The sequence below is a fragment of the Chelonoidis abingdonii genome, chromosome 6, assembly GCF_003597395.2.
Source record: "Chelonoidis abingdonii isolate Lonesome George chromosome 6, CheloAbing_2.0, whole genome shotgun sequence".
Lineage (NCBI taxonomy): Eukaryota > Metazoa > Chordata > Testudines > Testudinidae > Chelonoidis > Chelonoidis abingdonii.
The window spans coordinates 97951089-97967340 of NC_133774.1; the positions used below are offsets into that span (position 1 = coordinate 97951089).

General features: G+C 40.3%; 2 protein-coding genes across 4 annotated transcripts in view; one reads left to right on the forward strand and one right to left on the reverse strand.

Moving 5' to 3' along the window:
- The window catches only part of ENTREP1 (endosomal transmembrane epsin interactor 1), a 380498-nt gene that overhangs the window by 247584 nt on the left and 116662 nt on the right, over window positions 1-16252 (forward strand). The window lies entirely within an intron of this gene.
- The window catches only part of PTAR1 (protein prenyltransferase alpha subunit repeat containing 1), a 56344-nt gene continuing 41863 nt past the window's right edge, over window positions 1772-16252 (reverse strand). For 2 of the 3 annotated variants that reach the window (XM_032798174.2, XM_032798177.2), the window contains 2 exons: window positions 13233-13549; window positions 8124-10185 (listed from right to left, as the gene is read on the reverse strand). In XM_032798174.2, coding sequence (XP_032654065.1) covers window positions 9840-10185; window positions 13233-13549 — 663 coding nt within the window. In that variant the 3' untranslated portion in view covers window positions 8124-9839. Of the gene's footprint in view, window positions 10186-13232; window positions 13550-16252 lie in introns of all 3 variants that reach the window. The other variant, XM_032798176.2, reaches the window with a different exon arrangement.

The window sequence follows — 16252 nt, forward strand, 5'->3', positions numbered from 1 at the left end:
TTCATTCTGCTAGCCACCACCACTAAAATTGTCCCTGTAATTTTGGAAGACATCTCCATAGGATGGTTAGAATTCCATGGGTGGTTTAATATACTTTTGTATTACTAGGACAATGTAAAAAAATATAATTAGCATGCAATACAAAATAGCTGAGAGGAACAAGATATAATTTAGCGTGCACAACTGGAAAACAATGTTAGGATACTGTCTTATGTTTCTGAACAGACATCATTTTACATGGTGCAGAATTTCAACAAAGCTCAATGTATTAGGGATCTGAATTTATAAGGTATTAAAATTTATACCCAGTAGGATCCTCTTACATGTAGAGCGCATGAAGAAGGTGTGTTGGGGCTAACTTCAGTGGAAGAAATTATCCATTACTAGATTCTTATAGTATGATTCAAGTTCTCAAATAAACTTGAAGTAGCTACATTTAAAAAAGGAAAATCACCACTGCTACTACCTAATTGAGTGATTATGAGATGACAAGTACAAAGACATCTGTGCAGTTTATTATTGCTCAATAAAATAAAATATTTACTGTCTACTTTAAGAACAGTAACTCTAAAGTTAATCAACATTTGCTAAAATCCCCAGCAGCCAAGATAAAATCAAAAGTATCTAATGCCCAGGACCCTCTATATATCCAACTTCCCACAGCATGCATTTAACATTGAACTCGGATGTCAAAGCTTTATGCAGTCCATCAATAATACCGTCTTAAAACTAGGTTTAAGACTTGTATGCATCTTACTCTATGATTCACACACGTATACACTATATGAAATCCTTCCCACCACATTTCAGTTTCTTAACACTGATGTCCACAGTGAACTCTACTGTATGTCTAGCAGCAGAACATATCAGAGTATCCCTAAGGAAGAAGGCTGCCAAGTTGCCAGATAAAACTAGCAACTACTGTCCTAAAGATCCTTATTATTGTTTTTAACTCAGATTTTTAAATTACTCCCCTTTCCCTCCTAGCAAACCCAGGCCAATTGTCAAAAACCCTTTCTCTGCTATTAAAAACAAACAAAATTCAGTTGCTTCTACAGCTGTTGCATACAGGAAGCTTGCAGTACCCCAATCCCTCTCCGGTTGTCTTTTAAGACCAATAAGAGCTAGCAACCTTTATTAGTTTGTATCATCCTTAAGGAAAAAACTTAATACCACACTGTAACAATATTGTTTTCCACGAGAGCCTGGTTTACTATTATGCATAAAACAATTCACTTAAGACAGCTGAGCCATTCATAATTCATCATACTAAACATTTTACTGTCAAACTATCAGGTAGTGGTTTATCATCTTTCATCTGCAGTATGGGCCCAACCCTGCACCACTAAAGTCAAAGGGAGTTTTGCCATTGGCTTTAAACAGGAGCAGGAACAGGCCCTATCTGCAGTAGCAGATTAAGGGCCAGATCCTGCCACCCGTATACACGAGTGAAGTTTTGCAGGATCAGGCCTAATATTGCTTTTATCCAGTTATTACTAACCCTTAAAAGGGCCCCAAGTTTAATAATGAAGCTGAAAGTTACGTGCACCAACACTGCACTTATACATTTACAATTTCTTTCAGATCCTCCCATTCTCCCTTTCCAACAGCCAAGGGTGGAAAGTCTCCAAACAGATTTTCAGAAGGTGCTCAACATTTTCTTAAAACCAGGCCCTTTTAAAAGAAGTTCTCAAGCTCAGTACCTAAAAATGGAGGCATCCAAGATCACTGGCACTTTTTTTTTTAAAAAAAAAAATCACATTAGACAAGATTTTCAAAAGCACTCATTGGGAAATACCAAAAACTAGGAAGTACAACACCCAAAGATACTGTTTCATGATTGTATTCAATCACTCTAACTACTTAGTTGCCTTTCCTCCACAAGAGGAAGCAGAGAGGAGTATACAAGAGAGTTTGTACCCACAGAACATGAAGCACCTCATTCACAACATGCATCTCTTGGAATGCTCTCCAAGTGTGCTCTTTGGGATTCCAGGTCAATAGATGAGGGAGGCTTGCCAAAGACCACAAGATTCTCCCATCCAAACCTCAGAGCCCAGTATGCAGTAATTTATGCTCTTTGCCCCCACTTGACAGTTTGGAACAGTCTCTCAGGGCATCCAAGGTTGGCAATGCCCTTGGAAACATAGCTCCTGTAGAAGCTGTGCTGTTCAGGGGCCTGTGGAAGTGAGATGGGCTGGACAGCCTTCTTTTGCCACTGAATCTCTGAGAATGCCTTTTACCTTCAGCAATCCCTGAAGTTGGCAGAGATCTTGGAATATTCACTGGTTAAGGGGTGGTGTAGTGTAACCTGCAGTTTCTTCTACAGGGCAGCAAACAGCCCCCTTACAGAAGAACTGCCATTCATGAAGCTTCAAGTACCTTATCCAAGAATAACCCAAATGTAAGAGAGTTTGGCCCTTCATTACAAAAAGGGATTATACAGGGCGCAACAGCCTTCTCTTCCTAGTTATTGTAGTGCACATATCATGGATTATTTATTCACAACTGGCTTCTTAGTTCTGATTGTGTTCAAGGAATTTTTGTCTTTACTGACCTACAGTAGTATTCTCTTAAAGGAATTCATCTCGTAAAGAAGTAATTTTTCCTCCAGCGCTTACCTTTTTATTATATTTATTTTGTACAACACCGACAAATTTACGCTCATTGTTTTATTCCCATCTTCACACTATTTATACTGTTTTGTCACCATATTATCCCTATTGCCATCAACCTTATTTTCAATCTAATTTATCTGCACCAAACAATCAATTTGCAGAGTATTTATGACAATGATAGTTGTATATCCAACAAATATGAAAGCTTCTGATAAAATGCAATCTTTTGGCTAAAAGTTGCTTACATAAAAGAACAGTATTTTTTTATAATGATATGACAGCCATAAAGTCAATCTTTTTCCTGTACATTTCCCCTAATTAGGTTAAAATTTTGTGAGATCAAAGTGATGGCTTTATAAAATTATACAGTGGTTCACACAGGTACTACAATACTGACCTACATATTTGCAGTACCATGGATCCCCATGCTACCTAGAACCACTCTCCCATTTTTCAACATTCCCAACCACACTGTTACAAAATGGGAACACTGCATTAAATGTAGCCACTTCACAAAGTAATAACCTGAATGATCACAGTATGTATACTTTGCTTTGTAAGAAACATTTTCTTCTGGTATTTTGTATCACTTATGACACTTGCAATACTAGAAAATGAGAATCTATACTATATATTTATCCATTCATAATGCATCTATATAGGAAACCAATCTGTAGTATCTAAGCATTAACATTCATGTCTCATGTGAACTGCTAACGGTCTTCCAAGAAAACCTACCTTGCCTCACCATAATCATATTCGATTCAGAAAATTCAATGTGCACAACATACAGATATGTTAGTGTTTTTAAAACCATCTGTTTACTAGAATTATGAGCAGGTTCCATACAGTACAGATAAGAATGCTTGAACAAACAATTTTCAGTTACAAGTTCTGCTCTATAGTCAAGCTGTATGGTACCTAAACATACGCTCACTGATAAATAAAACTCTTTTGCCTCATGAAACAGGTTTGATTCTAGTGTTCAGAGTCAAAGCAGGGTTTATAAAAAAAGTCAAAATATATAATACATAAACAGATACAAAATACATTTCCCCTGGTTTTCTAAAGCCTGACCCTGGGAGGTGCTGAGTGCCTTCAACTCTCATTTCACATCAACGGGACATGAGCATACTTGGGAGCTACACAGGAGGTACCCAGCAACTTTCAGGATCAGGTCCCTAGTTTCCTGATAAATCACTATAGCAATTTAAGATACAGAGTAAAGTTTGTGTGCAGAAAATGAGCATTGGGGGCAAATGGGAAAGGCAGGCCTAAAGCAGATAACTAGCTACAGTTTTAGCTAGTGACTATATACAATACTATTCTAGACGAAAAATGTTAAGAGCCAGTTATGTTTATCACTTATGCTTTTTTTTTTTAAACCATTGACTATAAACTGTAAAAAATTTACCCTAATTCACGAAAATAATCTATGCCCTGAGAAGTAACGTTACATACTAAGTAAAATCCACAAGGAAGTATCAGGTTTATAATCACTGATCATAGTAACATTTTGAAAGCATAAACTGACTACAAAGAATTTTCTTAGAAGCACTAGTTTCTTTCATTTGACTGCAATACAATAACTGATGAGAGTCTATGCAAATTATAGTTTTCCAACTATAAAAACTACTTGAATTTTTATTTTATTTCCTCTAGATTTGTTTAGTTAAAAAGAAAACTAACACAACCCCCCGCCCCCCGCCCCCCCTCTTAAGGGAAACTAAATGGCCTAACAGATAAAGCTTTTGCTTTTCACCTCTGAAATGAGGATCTGGGTTTAGCCTGAGATTGTGAATGAGCCTGATGAACTCCACTTAAGGGCACTATCAGAGCATTTTTGGGAGGTAGTCAAAGTTATCCTTATCTTAAATGAGGCCACCTCCCCATAGCTTCATTACATTCTTTGTTAGTTGGGGAAAAGGAGACAAGCAGCTCAGAATGAACCCACTGTCTGAGCACAATGGGAAAGAGAAAGAAAAACACTATAAAGAATACAATGGCCTTCTTTTGTTATTAAACTGCATTTTAAGAGCATTTGAAAATGATGGGGGTTTTCTTTATATTTAACGTCAAAGCTGATAAGACTTAGTTGTAAGGAAAGAACATCATATAGAGGAGAAAATAGCAAACATGCTAGTCGCATATACCTTTCACTCCATTGATCTCAAGATCTCTGTAGAACAGGGGTTCTCACCCCACAGGGGATCACAAGGGGATCCTGAGCTGTCAGCTCCATGAGGATGAGAGCTCTGAGCCCTCAATAAATTAAATTACCCCCCCACCACCATTTTTAATTTATAAGGGAGGGGGTCAAAACCCAAGGCTTGCTGTGTGAAGGAGTCACCTATACATAAAGTTTAAAAACTATTGCTGTAGAAGATTTGAGTCTGACAGTTTATTTTTTAAATTATAGTATAAAGGACAAAAAGCTCAGGATCACTTCTGTAATGTGGAAGCAGCACTACAGGCTTATAAAGAGGGGAAAAAAGCCTTGTCCAGAAGTTTGATCATGAAATCCCTGTAGCCCAAATATTAAATTATTCTGCAATTGCTGTATTTTGTTCATTTTTAAAATACACATTAAGAGTTTTGACTGTGTAGACAAGGCCTCTTCAAGACTCTGATTCTGGTTGTCAAGATTATACAGTACTGTTTAAAGTAGGTAATTTAATTAATCTTTAAGGTGAAGAATGAAAAAGTACCCCTATGCATAAATTTCTAACACAAAACACTGAGATGCTTTAGCTAGTTTCAGCTGAAAAAAAACAGAATCCAAAACTTTCTTACTGTATACTTCACTATGCCCTTTTATTTGATAAGCCAGTGCTATATAAGGGAACAATACAACTAGCAATAAATTACTTATTGGACTGACAATTCAATTGTCCCCTATTAAAACAATGAAAATATTTCTAAGACTATAAGCATTTAGCCAAGCACTATAGTCATCCATCACTAGTCATCAGTATGTTTTGCCCTACTCATTACACCACCAGAAAAACCAATTGCTGATGCAATACTAGGTAATGCACAATACAGCAGAGAACATAAATTAAAAATGTGATTGTTCATTTTGACTTGATTGAAAATACAATTAACCACATTTAGAGTTCCAAATGACATTCATTTCTCAAAGCCTTCAATTAATTTCCAGTGCAAAGATGTTGCTATAAGACTGAGCTAGTGCATAAAAAAGGGTTTGCACCAATGTAAATGCCATACAATATAACAAAGTACACAATTAACAGCTACTGAAACTTAAAAAGGACTGACAGTTTAGTGCTGCATAAAGCCAGATTTATATCTGTATTACCTTTCAAAAAAAAAAAGTCACAAAAATGAGTAAGTGTTTGGTGCTGCATGGCTGCAGTCAAGTGTTTTACCCAGCAAACCCCTCATTTAATTATGGAGTAAAAATATTCTGACCTATGACACAGTAAATGCTGAATACAGTGTTACTTAATACTGAGGAGCTGTGCTCAGTAACTTTTATGTATGTTAATTACCAATGGCCTGAAGTCTAATAATTTTTACTGCTATTTATTGTATTTCTCCTTCCCCCAATTAAGACTTTAGAGAAACCAGTCAAATTAAATTAAGTGGTCATGTTTGTAAAAAGTTCATGGCTACAAGACATCACCCAATTCTAAATTTGCAAATATACTCCTAAGGAATTATTTTAACCACTTCGGATAAAAGGCTATGGGGCACTGACATCTTAAACAATTATTATTAAAGTGAATACATTTCCTTTTCTAGGTTTCTAACACCACCCCAGATTTTTAAGATGAAAATAATTTTTAAAAATGTATTTTCTTTTCACTGGTGATGCTGTTGGTTTAGTTTTTAGATTTCTTTCAGCTTGAAAACAATGTAACTCATTGAAGTCAATTTCATTTTTTCTTATAGTTTCTCCCCTCTGCCACGCACCCAATGTTAGGTCCTCAGTACTGCAAGATTTGTGTACTGCAAACCTGCAAGAAATGGTTATTTTGTTCACTAATGTAAAGCAATCATGGAAATATTTTCAACAGACTTACACTTTCTGAAAAAAAATTTTTTAAAAAAAAAATCTACAATTTGTCAGTGTCCCTTTAAAGCTTTTTTTTTTTTTTTTAAAAAACCAACCAACCAAAAAAAAAAAAAAAAACAACCACCACAAAACCAACAACACTTTACACCAAGACCTATTGGAGCACCTTTAAAGTATGAAAATACATATAGTTCTATAAGGACCAAATTCTGTCTTCATACACATATGTATAATTCCCAGTGACATCAAAAAGGAGTTGCACGCAAGTATCAGAGGACAGAGTTTGACGTTAAGTATTTATGATGATGGAAGGGCTGTCAAATTCAGTATCAGAATATTTCTACTATATAGCTCTAGGGAGCTAACTGAGACCTCAATCCAATAGAAATTTATCATGGATTTCAACTCATGTTTTATCACCCAGCCTTGACAGTCTCTTCCCCCTCCCTCCCCAAAATTTTACACTATGGTACAAGCAGAAGACTGCATTCTTCCCACCCACCCCCTAAATAATCATTTTCTACCTCACAAGGCACAAATTCTCCTCACTTTTCGCCTTCCAATACCTTTCTATTAAACATGTAATCTGTGAAAAGATAAAAAACTGAAAGAGACAAAAATTACTTTAAATATAATTTTAGGATTAACAATATAATCTGTAATAAACTACAGTGGTAGGCGGTGTCACACTTTTTGGGCACCCAGCAGTCACCAAGAAGTACGTACAATTTGAAATGTCTCTATGAACTCATTGTGGCCACAAGAGTATCTATGAGCAGAAGCTTCAAGTCATAGGAGACAGCAATCTCTGCAGAGTGAGAAATCCAGGAGGAGTTTAAATTTAGAGACCTTGTTTAAACTATGCTTGCTGTTTCCTGAATGACCTTATTGGTTGCCCTTTTCTCAGAAGATCATTAAATTCAACCACATTGCTAAAACCAAACATACCATACAAGAAATCTATTTTCCCTTCAACATGCAAGAGTGACTCCAGTGATGGGAGACTCAAAAGGGACGTGGGACCACAGGAATCCTGTGTATTTCTAGTGCTTTTCTACTGCTCATAGTATTCTCTGAGCAGCAAGAGCAGCAGCAGGATACTGATCACCTTGGGGAAGCACCTGATGCAAGACAAGACAAACACACACAGGGATTGTGGCAAAGGATCTCTCTCTTGAAGCTCTGGATCCTCTTAACTGGTCTGCTCTGTTTGAAACGGGTAAAAAATTGCCTTAGTGCAAGATTCGCTTTATACTGGCACAATGCTTCTACATGAGGGCTTCGCACTGGCATGATTACACTGATATAGCTACACTGCAAGTCCCTCATGTAGAGTAAAATGAGAAAATGCCAGTACAAGTATTTATACATACATGCATTGGCAGCCAAAAGGAAAGTCAGGTTCAAAACTACGCTGAAACTGTATAAATTTGTCCTTCCAGCACATAGACTTGAGGAGTTGTCCACTGACAGAGAAGAAAAATGAAATTGATGCCCTGCTTAGTGGGAGAAAGCAACGCACAAGCATGGAGGGGAAGAGACCCTGAACATTTTAAACACTACGAGAACTGTCAGCATAACTCCTTTTTATCCCATCATCTAAGATACTCATATGTTCTTAGATTTTCTATAGTTTAACATGTGCGGTTTAGTGAGCTTTGTGGGACTCTGTAGTGTACATAATACATTCAGAAATTTAAATAGCATGTCTAACTCTGGCTTATTGAGGTAAAAATAAAAAAGTATGACATAAGAGAAACTTTGCTAACAAATCCTGCACTTAACTTTAACCATACTTCTTCACTGCACTTGTGAAACATGGTTCATTTTCCTGCATCCACCAGTTGAGTAACCTGACTTGACAAAGTCAATTTAGTAGGCTTTGATATCAACCATGTACAACAGATGTGTGAGGCAAACAAAATACCGCAGACAATAACAAAATGCACAATTCCAGTACTGCAGTAATATTTGCCCTTATAAATAACGAAGAAAGGGGAACTGAAGGCAGAAACACTGCGGCCTGATCTTTGACAGGAAGTTAGCAATTCAGAAGAAATAATTCTTATTGAAAAAACCTGACTCCACGGGCTTTGGTTAAGAGTCATTACCAGCATTTACTATGGTAGAAGAAGAAGAAGAATTTGGAAGGTGGTTCATGTTACAGTGACAGATCCACCCGTTTGTTTTCCAGACATTCCACTTGGATCAAAATAATTTTAAACTCATAGTTAGGGCCCTACAAAATTCATGGTTTGTTTTGGTCAATTTCAGTCAGAGGATTTTAAAAATTGTAAATTTTATGATTTCAACTATTTAAATCTGAAATTTCACAGTGTTGTAACTGTAGGGGTCCTGACCCAAAAAGGAGTTGTGGGGAGGGGAGGGAACCATGGTGGGGGGCAGGGGTTTGTGGTACTGCTGCCCTTATTTCTGTGCTGCTGCTGGCAGTGGTACTGCCTTCAGAGCTCAGCAGCTGGAGAGCAGCAGCTACTGGCTAGGAGTCCAGCTCTGAAGGCAGCAGCGCAGAAGTAAGGACTGCATGGTATGGTATTGCCACCCTTACTTCTGCACTGCTGTTGGCAGGGTGCTACCTTCAGAGCTCGGCGCCCAGCCAACAGCTGCTGCTTTCCAGCCCTCAGCTCTGAAGGCAGCGCAGACGTAAGGGTGACAATACTATGACCTCCCTAAAATAACCTTGGGACCCCCCTGCAACGCCCTTTTGGGTCCAGACCTCCAATTTGAGAAACACTGGTCTCCCCTGTGACATCTGTAAAGTATAGGGTAAAAGCACACAAAAAAGACCAGATCTCATGGTCCGTGACATGTTTTTCATGGGTGTGAATTTGGTAGGGCCATATTCATAATCCACATTAAAGATAAAAAAAGTTTAAGCAGGACAATCGTCCAATATGAAGTTGCCACAAGTAAAAATGTAAAATGGTGTAATTTTTTAAAAAAGAAGGATTAAAGAAAAAAAAGCAAAACTACATTTGCTTAAAAAGCTATGCCAGATTTTTTTAATAAATAAAATGAAATATTATTACTTTGTATATGAATTTTAGCACTGACCACAAAAAGGTGAGAAGCACATGGGTAGCCAACAGTTGCAACCAAAACATACATGTGTTTGATAAGAGAATATTGCACTAACAGAGGAACCTGAAGGTTGTAAACTTCCTTCACTGACCTAGAAAAGTAACTAGCCATTTCCTGTATTCAGTAGCAAACCTGGCCTGCTCTACGTCTCTGCAAGTTGCTAAAATGTTATCAATTAACCTGTATTCCATTTCCAAGCCAAGAGAGTCCTGTATAGGGGCACGCTTCAGGCGTTTGGTTTCTTGAGTATAGCCTTGTTTGCTTGAATCATTTAAACCATCAACATCCATGGCATGAGTCACATGACTGACTGCTGTACTGGAGTGTGAATTATTCAAAGTTCCATCACTGCTGTCCACAGATGTCAACTGTACATTTGGAAGAGGAAGTTTGTTGTTTAAATGGTGCTGAAGGTAGAACACATGCCGTCTTCAAAGGAAGATCAGGGGAGGGAAAAAGAAAAAAAAGTTACAGACTGAAAAAAAATCAAACTGCTGCCACAACTAAAGATACTAAAGTAATTGAAATTACATTTCAATGTGCCCTCTGAGCAAAACTTCCCACAAAAATCAGCTTATTTTGCAAAGATGGGAAAAGGGATGACTTCCTGTTAGGCAATGGAATATGAAACCTTTCACTTCTCTGATCTGAATAGTAACCAAAAATTATTACCGTTCAACAGCTGGTACTTGACATACCTGTCAGCTGAGTAGGCGGTTTCACGTCACTTCCTTATGATGCAAGCATCAGAGCACTACAACCACTATCACAATTGACATTCTGAGCAACAAGCTCAGCAGACTTCAAGCACAGAGAATTCAGACTAAGTTCCTTAAGTCCAGGTGGAGATACATCCTTCCTTTCATTGCCCATGCAGTGGACTATTGCTGCCCATGCTGTACCTGTCCCCAGGTTAAAACAGAAGACTTCTGTCTTCAGGAGACTTCTGTTAATCTAGTGTCTTCACAAAACTAGCATTGCTTACCAACCCCCACTGCAGGTGTGCACTTGTAACCAATTGATCAGTGCACATGTTATGTGTTCCACTCTGTACCAGATCCACAAAGGATATGGGTTGCTTACAATTTTCAGCTAGAAATTCTTATTCTTCAGCTCAAGCGATAAAAAGTCATGCTTTCAGGTCACAGGTTCCCAGCTCAAACCCTAATGTCAGGATGGAGGTTGCCACAAACACAAGCAGGGATTTGATTCAGAGAAACATCTACACATACACATGCCTCAATATGTCTGTTAGTCTATAAGGTGCCACAGGACTCTTTGCTGCTTTTACAGATCCAGACTAACACGGCTACCCCTCTGATACTTTACACATACACAGTAACTTTTTTCCAACATTTTTTCATATTTTCAGTGCAATATGAATGTGATCTCTTTAATTAAATTGATGGAGGAGACTAAATATTTAGGTTTTTTAAAAAAACAACAATAATTTTAGTGTTCATGACAACTGCCAGATCAGTAGCAGCAGTGCAAGCTTCTACCAATGTGCCTCGACCCTGTCTTGTTTCTTTTTGTGACTTTTGAGCTTTCACAGTGAGCAGTACACTACAGATAAGAGAGTGGGGCCAAAATAATACATCAACAACAATTTTTGCTAACATTTTGAAGTTTTCTGAAAGGTTCTGGTTCTCCTGGGTTTCAAAATAGACCGATTTTTCACTTTTCAAATATTGCCATCACCACATTTCTCTGCATTTTCAAAAAATAAGATTTTCTAAAATAAAATTCTTCAAAGTCTGTATCTTCAATTTGGAAAAATCCCACTATGACTATGTTAACCTGTGAGCAATAGGGGAAAAGAAAACCCCTCCAAACCGAAAGTTTTATTTTCTAGTCAACCAAGTCAAAACTGTCACAAAAGTTTCCATTAAAAAAAAAAAATGCATACACTTAGGAAAAATAAAAATAAAAATATTATATTTATATATATTCAGGCCAGCTGTATTCACTTAATGTTGGAACAACCTGAATGTTGACAGTGTGAAATCCTGGCCCAACTGAGGTCAATGGAAAAATTCTCATGGATTTCAGTGGGGCCACGATTTCATCCAGTGTTTATGGGAACTGACATGTTACTAAATGTCAGGGAAAACCATAAAGTGCTGTAATTTGGATTTCTTGAGTAGGTGAAAATGTTCAAGTAAGTTTTTGCTATTTTTTGTTCCTACGAGCCAACACATTTAAGAAAGAGTGAACTGAATTCCACTCTTTTGTATCACCAGGAGAATGGTTTACTACATTCAAATTACAAGGCCTATCAGTTACAGCTGTACTAACACACTGAAGGCAATGGAGTTGCACAACTGTTATCAAGAGCAAAATATACCTTTACCCCTATATAACGCGGTCCTCAGGAGCCAAAAAAATCTCACCGCCTTATAGGTGAGACTGCGTTGTATCAGATTTGGTCTGGTACGCCATGTCAGATTGGACCTGCTTTCCCGGCTGTGATTTAAAGGGCCAGAGGCTCCAGCCACTGCAGGGAGCCCTTTAAATCACTGCCAGAGCTCCGGGAGCAGGGCTCAGGTGGGGATTTAAAGGGCCTGTGGCTCCCCACAGCGGCTGGAGCCTCTGGCCCTTTAAATCCCCACCCGAGCCTGGCTGCCAGAGCCCCAGAAGGGATTTAAAGGGCCCGGTGCTCCAGCTGCTGTGAGGAGCCCTGGTCCCTTTAAATCACCACCGGAGCTCTGGCAGTGGGGCTCGGGTGGTGATTTAAAGGGCCCGGGGTGCCACACGAATCCAGACAGAACATGGTAAAGCAGCAGGGCCTGGGGCTCCCTGCTGCTTTACCGCATTATATCCGAATTCATGTTACATCGGGTCATGTTCTGTAGGGGAAGAGGTGTATAGTGATGCTGTGTGAGAAGACCCCTTTTGGATATTCAGATCCCAGATTTGGTTTGCAGGACTGTAAGTGTAAATAAAAAGACCTTCTAACCTAACAAATTTGATATCAATAATGGAAAGCAAACATGGAGCGCTAAGATACCACTTTTACAGTCCCAGATCAGAGTAGAACCAAACTTGAACCCAAGAATGAAGAAAAGGGGCAATTATTCAACTAAAGTTAGTTTTCAGAGACAACTTACTCAGTGTGCCTTTGACTACACAGTTTATCTAGTCAAGCATATTTGGAGACTCTGTGCAGTTAATTCATCTTTTGTCATTTAAATATAAGGAGCAAGGAGATAGATTAACAATCCAGGCTCTATCCAGATGATACTGTCCTATGGAACGATGCGTATGGCTTATTTCAACAAGGTACTGAAGTCCAGTCAAGTTTTCTATTTAATAGCTCTGATGGGTGTGGAAATCAAAAGGCTTAGCATAGGGCAGGAAACAAATCTTTACTAACCAAGATGGGTCTTTAATCAGAATTACAATTTGCTCTTTGACTTCAGTTTTAAAGCAATAAAATCATTCCAAGGGATGTTTTATTTGATAAGCCCTCTTACCTGTGACACCACAGTGTTTCATGTCCAGGGAAGGTATCAATAAGATCAGTGCAAAGCTCCAACTCTTCCTTGAGAAGATTGAGGAGATCTACCCTCAGTTCTTCTGTACAAGCAGCTTCAGACGCTTCATTTTTTTCATCCTTTGGAAGACTGGGGATTGGCTCATTTACCAGCTGATTTTGCACCAGTATAGAATTGTCAGTCGCAGTTCTGCCAATCAAGGACTTTATTAAGAACTGACGGTAGTGGAATCCACTATGGTCTGAAACATGCATGGACACCCAATGTTTAGTGGAAGAAAGTTCATCAAGAAGAATCTGAAAATAAGAAGTATAAAATTAACCAATCCACATAAATAAGGAATTTACCAACATTGTTTCTTCTATCAAATTTCCCCCCCCGTAATCCTTCTTTTAAGCTTGCTGCCAACTCTGTCACCACCACCACAGTTCCTCCTAGGAGAAAATGGTAAGTTTAAAAGAACAATGCTAAAATGAAAGCATCTATTTAAATAAAAATTTTCCCAAAATAATTACCTTATTATACAGGACTTTCCAATTTAGAATACTAATTCATAGGCAAAAGAACATGTTTAAAATGACATTGTTACATACAAAATAATTCTGTATTTGGTGAGCCAGACTTCCGAACCTTGGAAAAAACTGTGGCAAGATGGCCAATTTTAGTATGGTGGGTCCTGCGCTTTTCGTCGCAACGAGAGCTAAGATGCCACCCTTTGTCCCCGCTCTTGGGGCACCAAGGGCTCCACTAGTAGCCCAGGCAGGTGGTAGAGGAGGGAAGTGGGGCAGGGGTCTGGGTTTGCTCCTCACTCTGCGCCCAAGCCCCTCTCAATCCCTGCGGGTTCTTACCTTCTCCCCCCTTGGGTGGGGTACATTGGTATCCGTAGGGCCAGCTGTGGTGCCCCTTGAATGCTGTGCTCTCGCGTCAGTATATCAGGTGCTGCCGGCCCTATGCCCTCGCAGTTCCTTCTTGCCGACAACTCCGACAGAGGGACAGGAGGGCAGGTAATGGAATGGACATGAGAAACATCTCTCAAACAACCATAGTTATGAAAGGTGGGTAACCGTTTTTTCTTCTTTGAGTGCTTACTCGTGTTGATTCCATTCCAGGTGACTTACAAGCAGTATCAATGGAGGCGGGCTCAGAGTTCAAGGTCTTACAGCTTGCAGCACTGCTCTGTCAAAGCCAGCGTAATGAGATGTGAACGTGTGGACAGACGACCAGGTAGCAGCCCTACAGATCCCTTGGATTGGTACCTTTACCAGGAAGGCCACTGACGACATTTGTGCCCTAGCTGAGTGTCCCACCATGATCACCACCCGAGGCTTTTTCACCAGCTCATAGCAGTAGTGGATGCAGGCAATGATCCAGGCCAAAATCCTCTGAGCAGACCCCAGACAACCTTTCAGTCTGTCTGCCATTGCAAAGAACAGCTATTTTGACTTACAGAACGGCCTTGTTCTATGTAGAAGGCCAGCACCATCCTGACGTCCAGGCTGTGTAGCCTGTGTGACTCATCTGATGCATTGGGGGAGGAGAGAGAAGGTCTGGATCCCAGATGTTCGGGTAGAGACACACCAGACCTTTCAAAAACCGTGTTGTCATGACACGAGCGAAGACTGACTTACCTTGGAATGGAAGATGGAAAGCCGAGATAGCGGCCAGGTGGACCTTGATCGATGACAGGGACAAATCTTGAGTCTGAGGTGCAGCTGATAATATAGGATCTCCTGCTTGGCCCGAATATGCCATTCTGAGGCCCAACACTTCAATCTTTTCCATTTGGCCAGGTAAATCTTCTGATGGAGGATTTCCTGCTATCCTGCTGGATACGTGCCAAGAATGCCTGTTCGTCTGTGCTTAGCCATGCAGTAGCCAAGCTGTCAAGTGCAGTGCTGCCAGGTTCGGATGCAAAAGGCTGTTGTGGTTCTGTGACAGCAGATCCGGCCAAGGGGCAACTGCAGGGAGGTGGCTACCGAAAGACTCTGCAACGTGCCGAACCAGTGCTAGCAAGGCCAAGAGGGGGCTATTAGGATAACTTTCGCCGTCTTGTCTAATATTCACTAGGACTCCGAATCAGCAGCACTGGTGGGAAGTCATACATCAGCGCCCCCGACCATGGAATGAGAATTGTGCCTGATAGGGAGTCCCTGTCCATTAACCAGATCAAACAAAACATGTGGCATTTTCTGTTCTGCCTGGTCGTAAACAGGTCCACCTAGGGGGTCCTCGACTTCTGGAAGATTATGCTGACCACCTCCAGATGGAGTGACCACTTGTAGCGAGAGGAGAAAGTCCTGCTGAAGTGATCCACCAGGACATTCCTGGTTCCAGGCAGGTGCACGGCTTTTGGATGAACGGCTTGCCGCACACAAAAATCCCAAAGGCAGAGAGCTTCTTGACAAATGGAGGAAGACCTGGCACCGCACTGCCTGTTGATATAATATCACGGCAGCATTGTCCATCAGGACCTGCACCACCTTGCCTTTCAGGTAGGACAAGAATGCCTGACAGGCCAGGAGAACCGCTCCGAGTTCCCTGACGTTAATGTGGAGGGCCGCGTCGTTCTGTAACCAAAGGCCCTGGGTGCTCAGCTCTCCCAGGTGGGCTCCCCAACCCAGGCCCGAAGCATCAGAGACCAGGGTTAGCGATGGCGACTCAAAGAGGACTCCCCTCCAACATTGACCTGGGGTCCAACCACCAATCCAGGGATGACTTGATGTGGTCCAGGTCATGCCTGTTGGGAATGTAGACTGACGCCGACCATGCTTGCAAGAGATAGAGATAGAGCCGAGCATGAGTGACCATGTATGTACAGGCAGCCATGTGGTCCAATAGCCGCAGGCAGGTATGATCCAGTTGTCAAGATAAGGGAAGTCCTGGACCCCTCGGCGTCTCAGGTAATCAGCCACTGGCACCATACGTTTTGTGAACACCCTGGGGGCCGAGAGCCCAGAGGGCAGCGCTGTGAATTGAAAATGGCACCCACCCACTATGAA